At 32.3% G+C, this 16,161-nt stretch overlaps 1 protein-coding gene across 5 annotated transcripts in view; it reads right to left on the bottom strand.

Annotated features, from left to right (window-relative positions):
• The window catches only part of LOC145662974 (cAMP and cAMP-inhibited cGMP 3',5'-cyclic phosphodiesterase 10A-like), a 140,867-nt gene that overhangs the window by 62,756 nt on the left and 61,950 nt on the right, over positions 1 to 16,161 (bottom strand). For all 5 annotated transcript variants that reach the window (XM_081729079.1, XM_081729061.1, XM_081729088.1 and 2 more), the window contains exon 7: positions 15,203 to 15,351. In XM_081729079.1, coding sequence (XP_081585205.1) covers positions 15,203 to 15,351 — 149 coding nt within the window. The remainder of the gene's footprint in view (positions 1 to 15,202; positions 15,352 to 16,161) is intronic.

The raw sequence follows: 16,161 nt of genomic DNA, 5'->3' as shown, positions 1-16,161 counted from the left end.
TCAATTCTGTATAATATTTTATTATTTTTTTTAAAAATGAGACAAATATTTTATAAAACTTAGTTTTAAAAATATGTGATTTCGTACAAATCAATTCTAGTTCCTCTGTATTAAAAAAAATCTAGTTCTTTATCTTTGTGTTCTGAATATTAAAATACAAACTGTGTTTCTTCCAGGCATACTTTCTTGAAGGAATGATTCTCCCGGAGTTTTTCAACCGTCCTTTGGAGCCAAAATAAATTACATTGCGATTATAATCCTACTTGTGCAAGGCGCATTCTTTAGCACGTAATATCAAAAGAACGATCGCATATATATCTTTGCATCCACAAAAGAAACTACAACGTTGCATTTAGTTAGATGGAGACTCAATTTTTTCTGAGAATAATTCCGGAGTGTGGAGAATACTTTAGGAAGTGTGGAAGGAATATCCATTACATTCAGTGTAGGTTCATATTTTATCACTTTCTGCTGACAGTTACAGGAATAAAAACAATTAAGTTAGAAGCTTTTTTCATTGCAGTTTCCTAAGTGAATTGAAGTTCACTGGTTGAGCTAGCATAGGATAGGAATGGTGTAAAGAGATGTTTTACTGCAGTTCTGATCGCTTGTAAACATATTTACAAAAATGAAACTGATTTTTCGTCACTTGCTGGGGGAAATTTGGTGAAAATGAAAGCAAACACATCCTTACCATTCTTTCTGTTCTGTGATGGACGAAATGTTGAGTACTTTATATCATCTCTACAAACTACTTCAAAAATATGCTTTGTCATTGCTTGCTCTTATAGCATTGATTAAATTTACGAAGTAACATTTGAGTAGTGTAGCTCAGAATTGTACCAATTCAGGAAGTGCTTTAAGGAGGAACACCTCAGAATTTATGGAGAATTCAAGTGAGTTCACAAAATTGATGAAAGATGAGGATCCCACAAAGATATTTAAGGAAATACTATGGAAGAAATTTCTGTCAGGTTTAGTGATCATGCGTTGACCTTTATCAATGCTGCCTTTTCTTTAAAAAGGTTTGAAATCATTTAAAGTATAACTAATGAGCAAGAAATGAAGAAATTTAACCAGTCATTTGAGAAACTCGACTTGTCCAAAAAAAAAAAAAAAAATTACTTTATGAGCATCTGTAAGAGTAAATCTACTGATATCAAACAAAATCCTACTTGTGCGGTGCATAGAAAGTGTCTGTAGGGTTCTGAATTGTCAAAAACCAAGAGAAAACCGACTAGTCCAATACTAGTTGTGTGTTTCCTTGAACATTCCTCAGTTCTGTAGGTGCGCGCGCACGAATGTACATCTATTACATTCGTCAAACACGCTTGTAACCTTCATATGTTAAAGGGTTGTCGGTGAATGTTGGTATATGTGTTAAAATAATCTAGCAAACGTGAACCTCTCGATAACAGTATTCTACCTATTTGGTCAGTTCCCAATCAACATTAAGAAAATGGAAGATTTGCAGAAGACAAAACAGTACTTATCAGCGACAAAGTATGTGCAGCGATTCTGGAAGAATATTGTCTTTTGGCCTATGACTTCTCGTGAAGTTCCAGAATCAAAGTGAAAAGAACTAAGATGAGATAGACTGATACCTTTTCATATTAGGTAGAATTTAGTTAACACTTTTAGTCAAATTTTGGTATTCTTCAACTGGTGACCTACTCGGCTGTATCTGTAAAAATAGGTGACCTACCCTTTTTTTGCCTTCTGTTGTGAGCATGAATCTCGTTATTTTGTTTTCTTATGTCAGGGTGACTCACCCATCCCTCCGACAAAAGCAATCAATGAAAGAGATCAGTCATTTGCTAATTGTGAATAGCCACGAAGATGAGAACAGTTGAATTCTACTGTATAATTGCAACTGAGGAATCTGCAATACAGTATCTTCGTGTTCGAGGTTTATTATCCGACGTAAATAATCTATTAGTATGTGGCAAATGTGGTAGTGACATGACGGAAGTTGCTAGACGAAAACGTGTAGCCAACGGGCAGCATAAAGAATATAGGAGTTTGAAATGCAAACGTAAGCCATGCCAAAAGTATCAGTCATTGCGGAAGACAAATCGATTTATCACATATGTGGATCTAAATGGTAGATGTAATAGCCGTCTATCCATACAAGAAATTTTGGAGTTGGTTTATTATTGGTCTTTTGAAGACAGTCAAGTTAGAATGGCACAATACACAGGCAGAGCAGGGAGCACGGTATGCGACTGATTTAATTTATGTAGAGATGTGTGTATTTCAATGTTTGATCGTCATTCTCAGATGAGTGGTGTAGGAGAACGATTAGAGATCAATGAAGCATTGCTTTGTAGGAAACAGAAGACCAATTGTAGACTGTTGCTTCTTGGCGATGTGCTGATGAAATAAGCATAACATTGATGAAGAAAATATTACCTTTCGTCCTCTCCCCAATTACCAATTTATTTAATCTTTCCTTTACTACCGGAACATTCCCAGTCTTGTAGAAGACAGCACGAGTCCTGCCTCTCCCTAAGACTAAGGATGTCTGGTCTGCAGAAGACTTATGGCCTATTTCAGTACTACCTGCCCTATCAAAAGCTCTTGAATATATTGTAAGTGACCAAATATGTGAGCACCTTCGAACTTATAACCTTTTAGACACTTTTCAATTCGGGTTTCGTAAACATTGCAGCATTTCTACAGCCCTTACCAGTATTACTGATGAAATACGTTCTGCTTTGGACAAAAAAGAGATAACCATACTTACCTTACTGGATTATAGCAAAGCATTCCGGTCAGTAAATCACGAGATTTTGACACAGAAACTTGTACAAAAATTTAGTTTCTCTACTTCAGCTGCTAAGTGGATCCAAAATTATTTATGCGACCGAAAACAGTATGTGGTAGTTGCTAACTTAGTTTATGGTCAGCGTAACCTCCCTTATAGGGTTCCTCAAGGTAGTGTTTTAGGGCCTCTTCTTTTCTCTCTTTATGTTAATGACTTACCACAACCTCTAAAACACTGTAAGTATCACATGTATGCGGACGATGTTCAATTGTATCTATCTTCTTCACCAAGGCAAATAGATACTTGTATAACAAAGATGAACGAAGTCTTGAATAATTTGGCTAAATGGTCAGCAAATAATTGTTTGATTATAAATCCAGTCAAATCAAAGTCAATTTTAATTACTTCCAAACGTGCAACGACGTTAATAGATGCTTCACTTGTTCCCAATATAACTTTAGAAGGCGTAAACATTCCCTTCTCTTCCTCTGTGAAAAATCTTAGTGTCATACTTAACAAATATTTAACTTGGTCCGATCGAATTAACGTATCATGCAAGAAGGCTTTTGGAATTCTTCATTCTCTCAGCAAATTAAAAAAAAAAAAAAAAAAAAAACTTTTTACCAACACAGTTGAATAAACTCTTGTTCAAACCCTAGTGATACCACATTTGGAGTAGGGGAAGGCGTTGTACCTGTGAACACTTTTAGAGTCTTCGAAATTTTGGTGCTAATATTCAGTACTTTTTCGCCAATTTTTGTCGTATATTTGAAGTGACATCTCTTTGCTATCAGATAGGATGATTTTTAAACGTGTTACATAATTACATTAGCTTTTATAGAATATAAGAATACAACGATAACGTTGTATGTATCATTGGCTATCTTGCCTATTTACAGAATGGGGATCAGAGCTTAATTGACTTTTAATATTTGACCATGAAAAGTATATATTATTAACTTTTCTGCACATATAACAAAATATATGGACCTTCATACACACACTTCTTTACTCGTCAGTATGTCTACGTATATGTACAATTATTTATATCGTTGCTATAGTAACAACAACTCATATTTTAGCTACCGATTACAAAATAATAATCTCGAAATCTCTATATGTCTTTCTTTTTCATTATACATTATATTGCTCACATAATTCGCCTCTGATCCCCTTTCTGTAAATAGGCACAGATAGCCAATGATACATACAACGTTATCGTTGTAAGAAGAGCATATCCGTTTTGTTCACAGGTACATTATGATCGTGTACCATTGAACAGACCCTCTTGTACCTTTGAACAAAGTCATAATTACAACGTTTCTGAGGCAATAATATAAAAAGAATCCGTAAATATTAACAGTTATAAATTGCAATAAAAGGTTTAGCTATAAAAAGTTCCCCAGAATTGAAATTTTATTAATTAAATTAAAAATTGAAGAGAAGTTCTAACAGAAACTTGTGAACAATAAAGTTGAGCATATACAACTCTTAACATTAAGTTATACAATAAGCGAATATATAGAAACTACTTAAAATTATAATTAATAACTTTATATCCTAACATAACCTATATAAAATATATCAATTGTTTAACTACTTACATTGTGTAGCTTTAAACAGTATTATTTATCGTTCAAAGCTACACGATGCATTAATGTTCATAGGTACAAGAGGGTCACCATTACGAAAAAAAGTTCTCCACTAGCTTAAATATTGAACAGATGTTAAAACTAAAAATATTACTGTATTCACCAATGATTCTACCCCAAGTTTGGACAAATCAATATCACAAGTTGCGAAAACCGAAGAGCACAAAACTCAAAAGGTAACTACAAAAAATCTTCATTTTGGGGGTGAAAAAATTAAAAGGAACATTACTCGGCACAACACACAGTAAACAACAGCCAAACGCGTTTGTAGTGCTTTTGTTCATTTAATCTTTTAAACGAATTTTAATCACTGCACCTAGATAGCTCTGAATTCGAGAAAAGCACAGGTGTTCAAAGGTACATTGTTTCAAAGGTACAACGCCTTCCCCTACTGTGACACCGCCTTAACTGACGCTGATATACATTTACAAAAGCGTTTGCAGCGAGTATAAAATGCTTGTATACGTTTTATTTTTAACTTAAAATTCTCTGATCATGTAACGCCATTCTTTGAAAAGCTACAACGGCTGAAGATGCAGCAACGGCGAAAATTGCACTCGTTGGTACTACTGTATAAAACACTTACTTTTACAGAACTTTCTTACCTTCTAAAAGACTTTAATTTTTTAAGCGATTTCCATAAGAGGGACACAAGATCACGTTTTAATAGCCAGCTTGCAATTCCTATTCATAAATCAACTTATTCCTGGAAGTCATACATAATTTCAACGTGTCGTGATTAGAATACTTTGTCAATCTCGGTACGTGAGTCAAACTCTCTAGCATCTTTCAAAAGAGCAGTTTATAATTTATTGTTATCAAAGCAGGGTTGAATGGACACGAGACAAAAGAGCTGATAGAGAAGCTTGTCATAAAGATATAAAACTCAACATTTATTACATATTGTAACATGTATGTACTTTCGTGTAGAACTATATTATATTTGTATGTGTTATGTATGCGAGCGTGTGTGTGTGTTCAAGTGAGCGTCTGTTTCTTGTATTTTTTTACTTTCTAACTTTTTTCTTTTGCTATTGTTAACTATATTCTTTGACTTTTCAATTTTGTATCATGTTTAGGTGGTAGATAAGGCTTCATATAACCTTAACCTCGACATGTAAAATAAGTCGAAATAAATAAATACCAGCAGAGCATTATCATCTTCTGACTCAGAGGAAAGATGCAAGTTTTACAAAGGAGAGTGGGAGTTCAAGGTTTCTGAACGTGAATATATTACTTGCCTCAAGCACTGTAGATATATTTTCAATTATTTATTTATCAAGGATTTATGCAATTAAGACCACATTCGCCAATTTTCAATATACTGTATTTACTTATTTATAGGCTGACTCTGCAATGTAATCACAAAATCATATTCCTTGTCATTATCCGAAGAAATTTTTTTTTAATAATTAGTACGGACATTTTTTTCTATTTATGAATGAGGAACGACTAACACAAATTTTAGTTACTTTAATGTGGAGCCTGCAATTCTGATTGGATATCCATGAGGGATACCGCAACATAGCCTAAGTCATAATGCTTGATGTTACTCTCTGTTCACATGTTCTGGCTTCGTTTCTTTTAGCGTCCGCTGCTGCCAAATAACAACCCTTTAAACGCCTGACCTTACATAAAATGTAGTGGATTTCGTGATTGCAAACTCTTGTTTTCTATATCCTTGTGGCGACCGTGAGAGAAAGAAATTGGGTGGAGCTAGCACGTTGTAAGTTGTGTGTTGATTGCGGACTGAATAGAAAAAAAAAAAGGCCTCAGGAGGTGGGATTTTTTACTACTTTCCGCGGGAGAAAGACCGATTCATTGTTTCAAGGGCAACAGAGCTCTACAGATTTTTTTTCTTTTCGGTGCAACGTTTATACATATGACAAATTATTATGAAGGAAAAAATAAAATACTTTCTTAATGCACTTTACGATTTAGAAATTTAATTACATGATGTATGAATACATTTCTTTCTTTATTTCTTTCTTTATTTCTTTCTATTTTTATTTTTATTTTTTATTTTTTTTATTTTTTATTTATTTATTTATTTTTTGCGCAAGCATTGAAGAAATGAATGAATATTCTTGAATTACATTTTAAATTGTTTACTTCTGAAATGTTACTGTGAAGAATGCATGTGAAGACAGACAAATATGTAAGTGTTGCATTTGTAATTCAAATAAATAGCTACAGTATAAAACAAATTGGTAGAGAATAGCAAAATGACGAAAAACAATATTTCAAATTTTACAAAGAAATAGGCTACACAAACACGAATTTTTCTTGTTTTCACTAGCGTAAAGGAAAGAATTATAGTGTTTTTGAGTCAATGGTCAAGTCATATAGAAGAAGTTTAAGGCGGGAAACACTCACAGAGAAAGATTCAGTAAATTCGGTCCCCGTTAGATTTGCAGAATTTCACGCACATTTTGGAGCTTTCTCGTGGATATATGATTAGCAAACGCGTCTTCAGCATGAGATACCAGGGTTCCATTTTCGATAGAGGCATGTATGTTTAATGTCTAGGTCTTAGAACTGGAAAGGAATAGTTGGTTGAATTATTTATTTGTTTTAGAAAGATCGAAATCAAATGCACACTTGAATTTCAATGCATCATGTATTATCATGCCCCTATTTTAGAAATTAATAAATATTACAAATGTACGAGCAATGAAGCTAATTAACTTTTCACTATTACTTAGTTTTTTGTATCCATGTCCAATTACACTCTTGCAAGTGTGTACGTTAATGGGTATGTATCCGAATGATTTTTACAGAATCGATTAAGAAATTCAATGTCTTCCCCACTGGTCTAGTGGTTAACGCTTGTACGTGTGGTGTGCTTAGTTCCAGGTTCGATTCCCGATGAGAGCACAAAAATTTAATTTCACGATCATTTACTTTCATTAATCATTCATCTCCTTTAGCCTAAAGAGCATAATGTAGGACGTTAAAGTAATACTTCATTTCAATAAGAAATTCAAAGTAAAGAAATAGACTGAGAAGTGTTCGCAGCATCAGTTGTTTTCCATTTCTTTAATCTTTTGTGTTGAGTAATGTATTTAACATTAAGTTCAATAAATCAGAAGCAACATTCAGAAATTCATAAGTAACTTCAGATTTAACATTCAGAAGCAACTTTGGAAAATCTAGTTTATTTACTTATGCAGTTTACATTTCACCTATATGTGTTAAACGTCCCACCACGTTTATACACCAAGGCTAAGAGGACTATGATGATAGTAATGAACGAAATAGGGTGAAGGAAATGCGGAGAAAGGGTTTTTTTTTTCTTACAAATACAAGGTTCATTCACCACAGACTCTATCTGGTGCAAGCTAGAGTCAAACCAGGAGTCCTATGCACCACAGACAAGCGCTCTACCATTGAGCGATCGTGGCCACAGGTCAGCGACACCGATTTGTAAATAATTTTGGTAAGATGGCAATCAGGTATTGTGTTTCGTTTTCAGCTTTCCCCAAGCAAATATATTTAGATCGTAGTGATACCAAACAACCTTCGAGAGACCCGGATCCAATCGTCTTCCAGAATCGGTGCCCTTGCCCGAGGTATTATTCCGATTGGTATTATCGAGTATTTAAAATTAATTTAAGTTTGTTGGGGTATTTATTTTATGGAAAAAAGTGTTTTTGTAAAATATAAGTATTACTATCAATTTATCAATTAATTTTTATTTTATTATTATGTAGTGGATGATTCAATTAGGCATAATTAAACGGAGTACAGTGTAGTATTTAATAAAATTGTTAGAATTTTTTATATGATCATTTGAATTACTTATTTAAATTATTCTATTTCTTATTACTGTTGGCAAGTAGAAGAAATAACGAAATTTGAAAACGAATTTTGAACAGATATTTAACTATTTTTTTTTTAAAAAAAAGACAACTCAAGTTTGTTACACTTTATTAATAAAATTATTTTCACTTAAAGCAGAACAATTTGATTAATTTATTGTTTTGTTTCGTTAGTGAGAATATTTTAAATTTTGAAAAATAAAATGCTATTGACGTTTTAGTAATAATTATTAAATTATTTATTCAATTAAATATTAATTGTCTTCAAAATTTTGAAAATGTAACCTTAGTTCTTCAACTTCTATTTTATGTATTAAAACATTGGACTGTGATTTTTTGTGGTAGTGTCTAGTTAAAATCTCTTAGAGGTTATTTACTTTATTTATGTATTGTCTTATTTAAATTTTAGATGTATGTTTTTCAATAAGTATAAATTAAAATAATACGTAATGTTATTGCTAAAATCCAATTTATAGTGATGTAATACAATAAATGTACACTTTTCAAAATGTAAAAGTAATTAATTAAGTCTATAAAACTTCAGTTGTTTATGGGTTAATTAAGGCATAAATGAAATGAGTTGTTGTTTTATTTTAATTTTTTAAAACTTAAGTGAATTCTTAAATTTAACTTTCTTTATTGAATACAGCAATAATAATAATAATAATAATAATATTAATAATAATAATAATAATAATAATAATAATAATAATAATAATAATAATAATAAATACTCACCATTTCTGTGTTGAAATTATACTGGAAACATAAAAGCTGTTCGGATTCTCAGAGCACATTATAGGCGCATGTTAATTAATCTTAACAAAATGTCCTGATAGTATCTGTGTTAAAGCAATTATATATATATAGGGTTGCCAGACATCCCGGTTTTCAATGAAAGAATTAACTGTCCCGAAAAAGGCTTTCGGGACGCCTCTTTGTCCCAGTTTTCGTTTTTCATATTATTAAAAATTCAACCAGTAAGAACTAGTAGGCTATGTCTCACCTAAAAGCGGAAGGTTTTCGGAAGATTTGTGTAGCTAATTAATTTTACTAAACAAACAACAAGAAGTTTGAAAATTACATCCATTCTTCGACCTGTGAGTTGTTTAAATTCCAGAGGGGAAAAAAGATTTTGAAAAAAAAAATTCATGAGGGGGCATATGTTATGGCATTTATTTCTTGAATATCACTTTTAATAGGAAAGAACGGGTGCATGAAGTTGCTTCCCCCACCTCTCGGTAAAGGATTGTGAATATTATCAGGAATTAGTGCTTAATTTGTGCCATAAAATTTAAAATTTGTGCTCCATTAACAACAAAGGAATTCAACAACAATGGTGGGGTTGTTAATGGAGCACAAATTCTAAATTCTATGGAATAAATGAGCACATATTAAGCAGAAATTCGTGATAGTATTCGCAATCCTTTATCGAGAGGCGGGGGAGGGGAGTGCAACTTCATGCACCTAAAAAGTATATACCTGTCCGTCTGGACAGTGCAAGTGTTTGAACCCGTTCTGAATTTAGTGGAAATGCATTTTTTCTTGCTAAATGCTAATTCATATGTCTTTTAGGATAATGTTTCTGACTCAGTTGATGACACAAACAAACAAACAAACAAAAAACAAAAAAACTCCAATCTTAATTGAAAGGTATGTCGTAACTGGCGCAATATTTATACCTGTTAAACACAACAAATCGGAATTCGGAATAAGGGACGCAAGGCAGCTCTTATATTATCTTTTCACGTAATTTATGTATCCCTTGTGGGGATGCGAGAACTTTGCGCCCGGGAAATTTGCGCCCTACCCCAAAAAGAGGGGAAAATGCGCCCGTTATATATTTGCACCGGGCTGTTTACGACCTATAATTCAACTTGTTTTTGTATCGTGTAAAGTAAGCTTCCCTTCACACTTAAACCAGGCTTGGGACTGTCAGAAAAATGAACCAAACCTGTTGTTTCTTTTCCTGGCGTGTTGAGAAGCTCAAGCAGAAAACTCTTTCCCTTGTCATTTCTTTATTATGATTATTATTATTATTATTATTATTATTATTATTATTATTATTATTATTATTATTATTATTATTATTATTATTATTATTATTATTATTATTATTATTGTGCCTTGACAATATTAGGTAGGAAACTCTGTCCTTTGTCATCGTTTCTTATTCTTTACCGATAAATTATTTCCTTTGTCATCCTTATTACTGCGTGTTTATATTGCTTCCTCGTTTTCATTCCAATTTTTGAATGTAGGCTAGACTTCTCAGACATTGAAAAATATCTTTGGGTGAGCTTGTTTTGTATCTATGCGGTGGTTTTTCAATTCTGTTGTCAAGTCGTACATATACTTTTTTCTTTCTTTCTTTTAAACCAAGGAAAATTCTACCATAATGCAAAGCACTGTGCTCAGCCTCCTTTTTGAGTGCTTTTAAAAGCACAAAGAAATTTGGATGTGAGTTAACCCTGCTCTTGAACTTGTTGTTCCACCCCTCAATGGCATTATTTGTTCGATGCTGTTCATTTTCGGCTGTTCCATCGGCACATTCACATTTTGCATCCACTCGTCCACAAAGTGATCCATAAATGCAGTAACTTTATCTTCTAATGCCACCGTATTCTGTATTTCTAGCCAATCATCTTCAACGCCCTTCATTCAGCAGAAGAAAGCTCGAATATTCGTCCATCCTCAGTTTTTCCTGGGTTAAAACGATGTTTCGTCTTGAATCCGGGTTTCGAAGATCTCTTCGCTCTTGTTGTCTCACATAGTTCATGTTGCACTTATCTTACTTCTCTCTCACACACAGCCAAGTTGTTGTCTCAATACTCTGCTTCTTCACACGATGCTGCAATCCATACACCGCACAGGGCTTGCCTTTTGTCATCTCAGTGATTGTTACTTCATCCATTATAATATCCCAAACCAAATGAAAAAAATATATATATACAATTTTAATACACTAAGGAGCAATCCATGCGAATACAATTTTTCATTATATTACAATATATACAATAAACTGAATACTGTTACTGGTATATATAATAACCTAAGGTAACTATGTTAGTATAATTTAATCTACATAAGACTGTTTGGCTCTTCCCAGATATCTCTGTCCACAATCCTTGTATTGGCTTTTCAGGACACAAAATATAGAAAAGTGAATGTAAAATTATTTCAGCAATATTATCAAGAAATCTCACCTATATATTACAATGTGTTTACTTGTTGGAGTTACACTTCAAACACTGTTGCGTTAATCCTTTGTGTTCATTTGGTTTATAATTGAAATTTATTCTTTCCTTATAAAGCTCCAAGCTATGACAATCAGCTAATGCAATCAGATGAGAGGCAGATGCGTGAGCTCAAACAAGTTCTTTCATCTCGCAGGGCGCAAACTTTCCGATGGAGGTACATCGCGGGCGCATTTTTCCTTCTTTTTGGGGTAGGGCGCAAATTTCCCGGGCGCAAAATTCTCGACACCCCTTGTGGGGTTTCATTTGTGTTAGCCTAATTGTGTATAGAATGAACTGGAAAATTGTGAGTAGTAATCTGGAAAATTTAGGTAATTAATTGCTTCTGATCAAATGAATAGGAACCCTGACCTTATACCTAGGTGTATAGCATGAAATTAGTGTCCAGGTTCTCGTTTACAAAATCTGATAACCCTATATTATTATTATTATTATTATTATTATTATTATTATTATTATTATTATTATTATTATTATTATTATTATTATTATTATTATTATTATTATTATTTGGTGACTTTTCTTTCTCTATGTTTCCATGAGTGTACTGTAGCTTTTGTATCTTCACGACTTTTTAATTAACATTCATTAGTGTATTTTTATTACATATTTTGATTAATTTTAAGACAATTAAATAAGTCTACATTTTATTTTCATGTAGAAATTTTACGTGTTAAAACAAAATTTTCTTTAACTACGAACATTTCAATAAACCTACTTTTTTGTCTTTTCCAAAGACCTATGATCCCTAATTTTAAGTTACTTTCATTTATCTATATATTAAAATGCTAGGTTTATATGTTTGTCTCCAAAGAAAAGTTTATATGTTTGTTTCCAATCTTTTCGACAATGACATCTCGAAAACCACAAGTACTAGAAACGTACCGTTTTCACTGGTCGATTCCAAATTTTGTGTAGATTGTTCAGTTCTAATTGAATATTTGAAATATAAGGCTGTTATATCTTTATTATATTTTTAGGGATACACTGGAAGTGTTGAAATTTTAAAAAAGTAAAGCAGCATATTCTACGAGCTATACATTCCAACACCACACTTTTGTATACCTGGGTTGTATATCTCAGGCGTTTGTTGCATGGCCAAATGATGATAAAAAAAAACGAAGGATAACCGTTTCTCCAGTCTAAGACGAATCTTTATTGTTTGGAGTGTTTTGCCCAATGAACACCATATATATCATTGACATTATAATTAATTGTATGTGCAATGAATTTGCTTATTACATACTGCATGCAAGAAGAAAGAAAACACTGATCATACGTGAATCAGAAACTCCAACAGGAAGTAGGCTCTAATCTTGCAAATGGTGCGAGATATAAAAAATCGAAAAATATCCACTTTATGATACCCCTTGCCGATTTTTATCAAGACGTCTTTCACTTGTGTCTGTAAAGGGACATGTACATATGTTGTGAGGAATGACAAGGAGATTCATGCTTATATGTGAAAGCTGCACTGTGTAGAAAGCGCAGGTTCAGCTAGTTTACATTAATTTTCCATTCAGTCGATGAAGTCAGAATCTAATCTCTTTTCCAAGTTTATTAATTTAAGAAAGGGCTGCTTTTATTTCATTATTTAGGATATAAGATCCATCTTATAATTAATGTTCTAAAATATCACAAATTATAAGTAATTGTGGAAATAAATATTCAATTATTATTACTATTAATATTTATTTATCTTCAGGTTTAACAAAAAATTCTTTTAATTGGCTATTTCATCCCTTTCAGTACTTTTTTTTCTGTTCTTTGGTATTTCGTTGGAAATTTTGGGGAAAGATAGTTGCTATAGATAACCGAAGTCTCCATTGAAACTCCAACAACAGAGGTCATCCCATTGCTGACAGAAATCGTGATACACCGAAGGCCAAGATCAAGAAAGTTGGATACACGAAGACCAATTACAAAGACACACAATCACATTTGAAGGGTAAGGGGAAAAAAGAAGGAATGTCACAAAACTGTATTTTCGAGAAAACGGCGTTTTAATATTGAAACCCGCGTAAAAAAGAATAGAGTTAGTCAAATCTTTTGCCCTTTTTTACGTGGATATTTTTACATCTGCACATGCATACATATACAGTCAAATAGTACCAAGAGTCACCAACAGATAGGACAAAGTACCTGATAAAGCACACACATGGACATTCCTTGTTTTTTTCCCCTTACTCTTCATTTGATCTTCCACAAAGAAACTAACTGAAAAAGTCTTCCTGGGGATACTACCTCCAAACCAAGTTTAATTATAAAAAGTTTGATTATATTGTCTAATTCCACTAGTTTTTGTCCTTTCACGTAATTTCAACGTGTTAACTGTATATCAAAACAGAAGATGTAAACTATTAACTTTTGACTTCTTCTAATTTTATACTCACAGTTTTTACAATATACACATTCGTTTCCCTTGTTACCACCATCACCCAGTTTAACTATTTTATTGTGCCTATAGTTGTCATTTGCAATCGTATCCTCATCCCCTTCAGTTCGTCGTCGGTGAATTTGATAACGACGTTATATTAACTGCGTATATTGAAGTCATGTATGGATTTGGAAACGTCTTACATTGTACACAGGCAATGTAAGATACTTTCAATCCTAGGATCAAACATGTTTGGAAATGTTAGGTTGGGTATCTCGCGTAATATACTGTTAATTTAAGAGTTTATTGATTTAGTGTCTTTCTTGATTGTTAGTGTTATCAAATAAACACAATTGTGTATTTATTCCTTGTATCTTACATCTTCTATCTTCTATCTTCCGAAGTATTTTCATTCAAATTGTAAAAAATAAATCTTTTTTAAGCAATGAACTTTCAATATGTCAGATTAACTTTTAAAAAAATAAAAGGAATGTCAATAGTTCAATAAGATAATTGAATTGCTTAACATAAACAGTCAACGAAGTTTGAAGGAGAAGTATTATATCAAATTCTGAATCATGTTTCAAATATATATATATATATATGGATGCTTTTCCTATTGGTCTATCTGCTAAGTTTATTACTATCTATTATAGTAGACATTAAAATCTCTTCATAATAATGTATATGCTCATCTAAGATATCTTGTTATCTCGCATTTATCAGTTAAGTTAAATTTGTTCTGTATGAAGGTTAGAGCATTAACATCTTATTTCAGCACAAGTAGACCGAATGGCACAGAATATGTATGTATATATAAGGGTCTTAAATAATTTCTTCTTCATAAGGGTCTTCAATCAATCATTTAACAAAAAGCAGTTTTCAGTAGTTACCATTTGCAATAAAAGAAAGTACGCTTTGAAGAAAACATTTAGTACGTTTTGGGAAAAGCAATAAAAAATATTTTCGGCACTATATATGATTCTTAAAAATCTTGCACACATTCTATAACTGAACAAAAAAAAAAAAAAATCCAGGGAGTGAGGTAATTTAAAAGTACTAACCAGAAAAAGTAGAAATATAAATACCCCTCCATAAACAAATTAATTACGAAAAGTATTTCTGTTCCTTGCCACCCTTAATATAGATTTTTAAGACTACTATTTCTAATTTACTTAGTAAGCTGATTTATATAGCGGTTTGAAATGTAAACAACATTTAAAACAAATATTTATTCATTTACGAGCAATGTTTGTTAACATAAACAACAAAGTCTAAAGGAGATAATTATCCAAGTATCAGAACTTATTACTACTATAAGTACTCACCTAATTTTCCCTCTCTTTCGATGTAATATTCCCTCGCCAGATCTCGTATCAATCCCTTCATCAAACAGATCCGCTACCAATTCATCATGTTTGTGGTCGACTATGAAAAATGAACCTCGCTCAGCCTGCAGCGCATTCTTTGCGAATACCTAAGACAAAAAATAATATATTAAGGGCAAAATTAAAACAATTTCCTTTCGAGAAAAACTTCAAATTTGAAAGCATGTACGCTGTAGGCTGTTATTTCCATTGGTTCGAAAGTTAAAACCTGAATACATTTTATATCTGTAAAACAGAATTCCTTACTTTAGTATCTTCTTTCAATCTCACCAAAGCCCGCGTGGACAATATGATACAATATTTCTTTAAATAATAAAATTCTTTACAATTCCTTTTATTCTAATTGTAAGACCAGTAAGTAAAACTACACATTTCCGTGTTCTTAGAATGCTCTTCTCTAATTAACCGCCAGATTGCTTTTCCTCTTGAATTTAGAACTCTACAATGCATTAATTCATATGAGATGAAAATCATTTAATTATTTAACACTAATCAAAGTTACTGTTAATAGTACATTTAACATTCTTTAAACGGGAGGTTCGGGTTCGATTCTCAGTTGGACTACACGTAGTGTAGACCCTGTGTTAAATCGTTGGTCAACGTCTCAATTACCTCTGTTGACATGAAAGGTTCTAGATGAATTATGCAACAAATCTAATGTTCCTTTAAAAATAAAGATTTTTTAAATCAAACTTTATTATGTAAATAAATGGAATGATAGCTGTTGTTTGTTAAAAGTAATCAAGATTATAATAAATGATAGTAATGATAGTATAGTATATTCTATATCAGTGATGTCCAATTATAATGAGCCTGAGGGCCATAACCGTCTTTGCTAACAAGGTGAAGGGCCGCAGCTAATAATAATAATAATAATAATAATAATAATAATAATAATA

The sequence above is a fragment of the Thermobia domestica genome, chromosome 1 (genome assembly GCF_964235325.1).
Source record: "Thermobia domestica chromosome 1, izTheDome1.hap1.1, whole genome shotgun sequence".
Taxonomy (NCBI): Eukaryota; Metazoa; Arthropoda; class Insecta; order Zygentoma; family Lepismatidae; genus Thermobia; species Thermobia domestica.
This window is presented reverse-complemented; position numbering and strand designations above follow the sequence as displayed.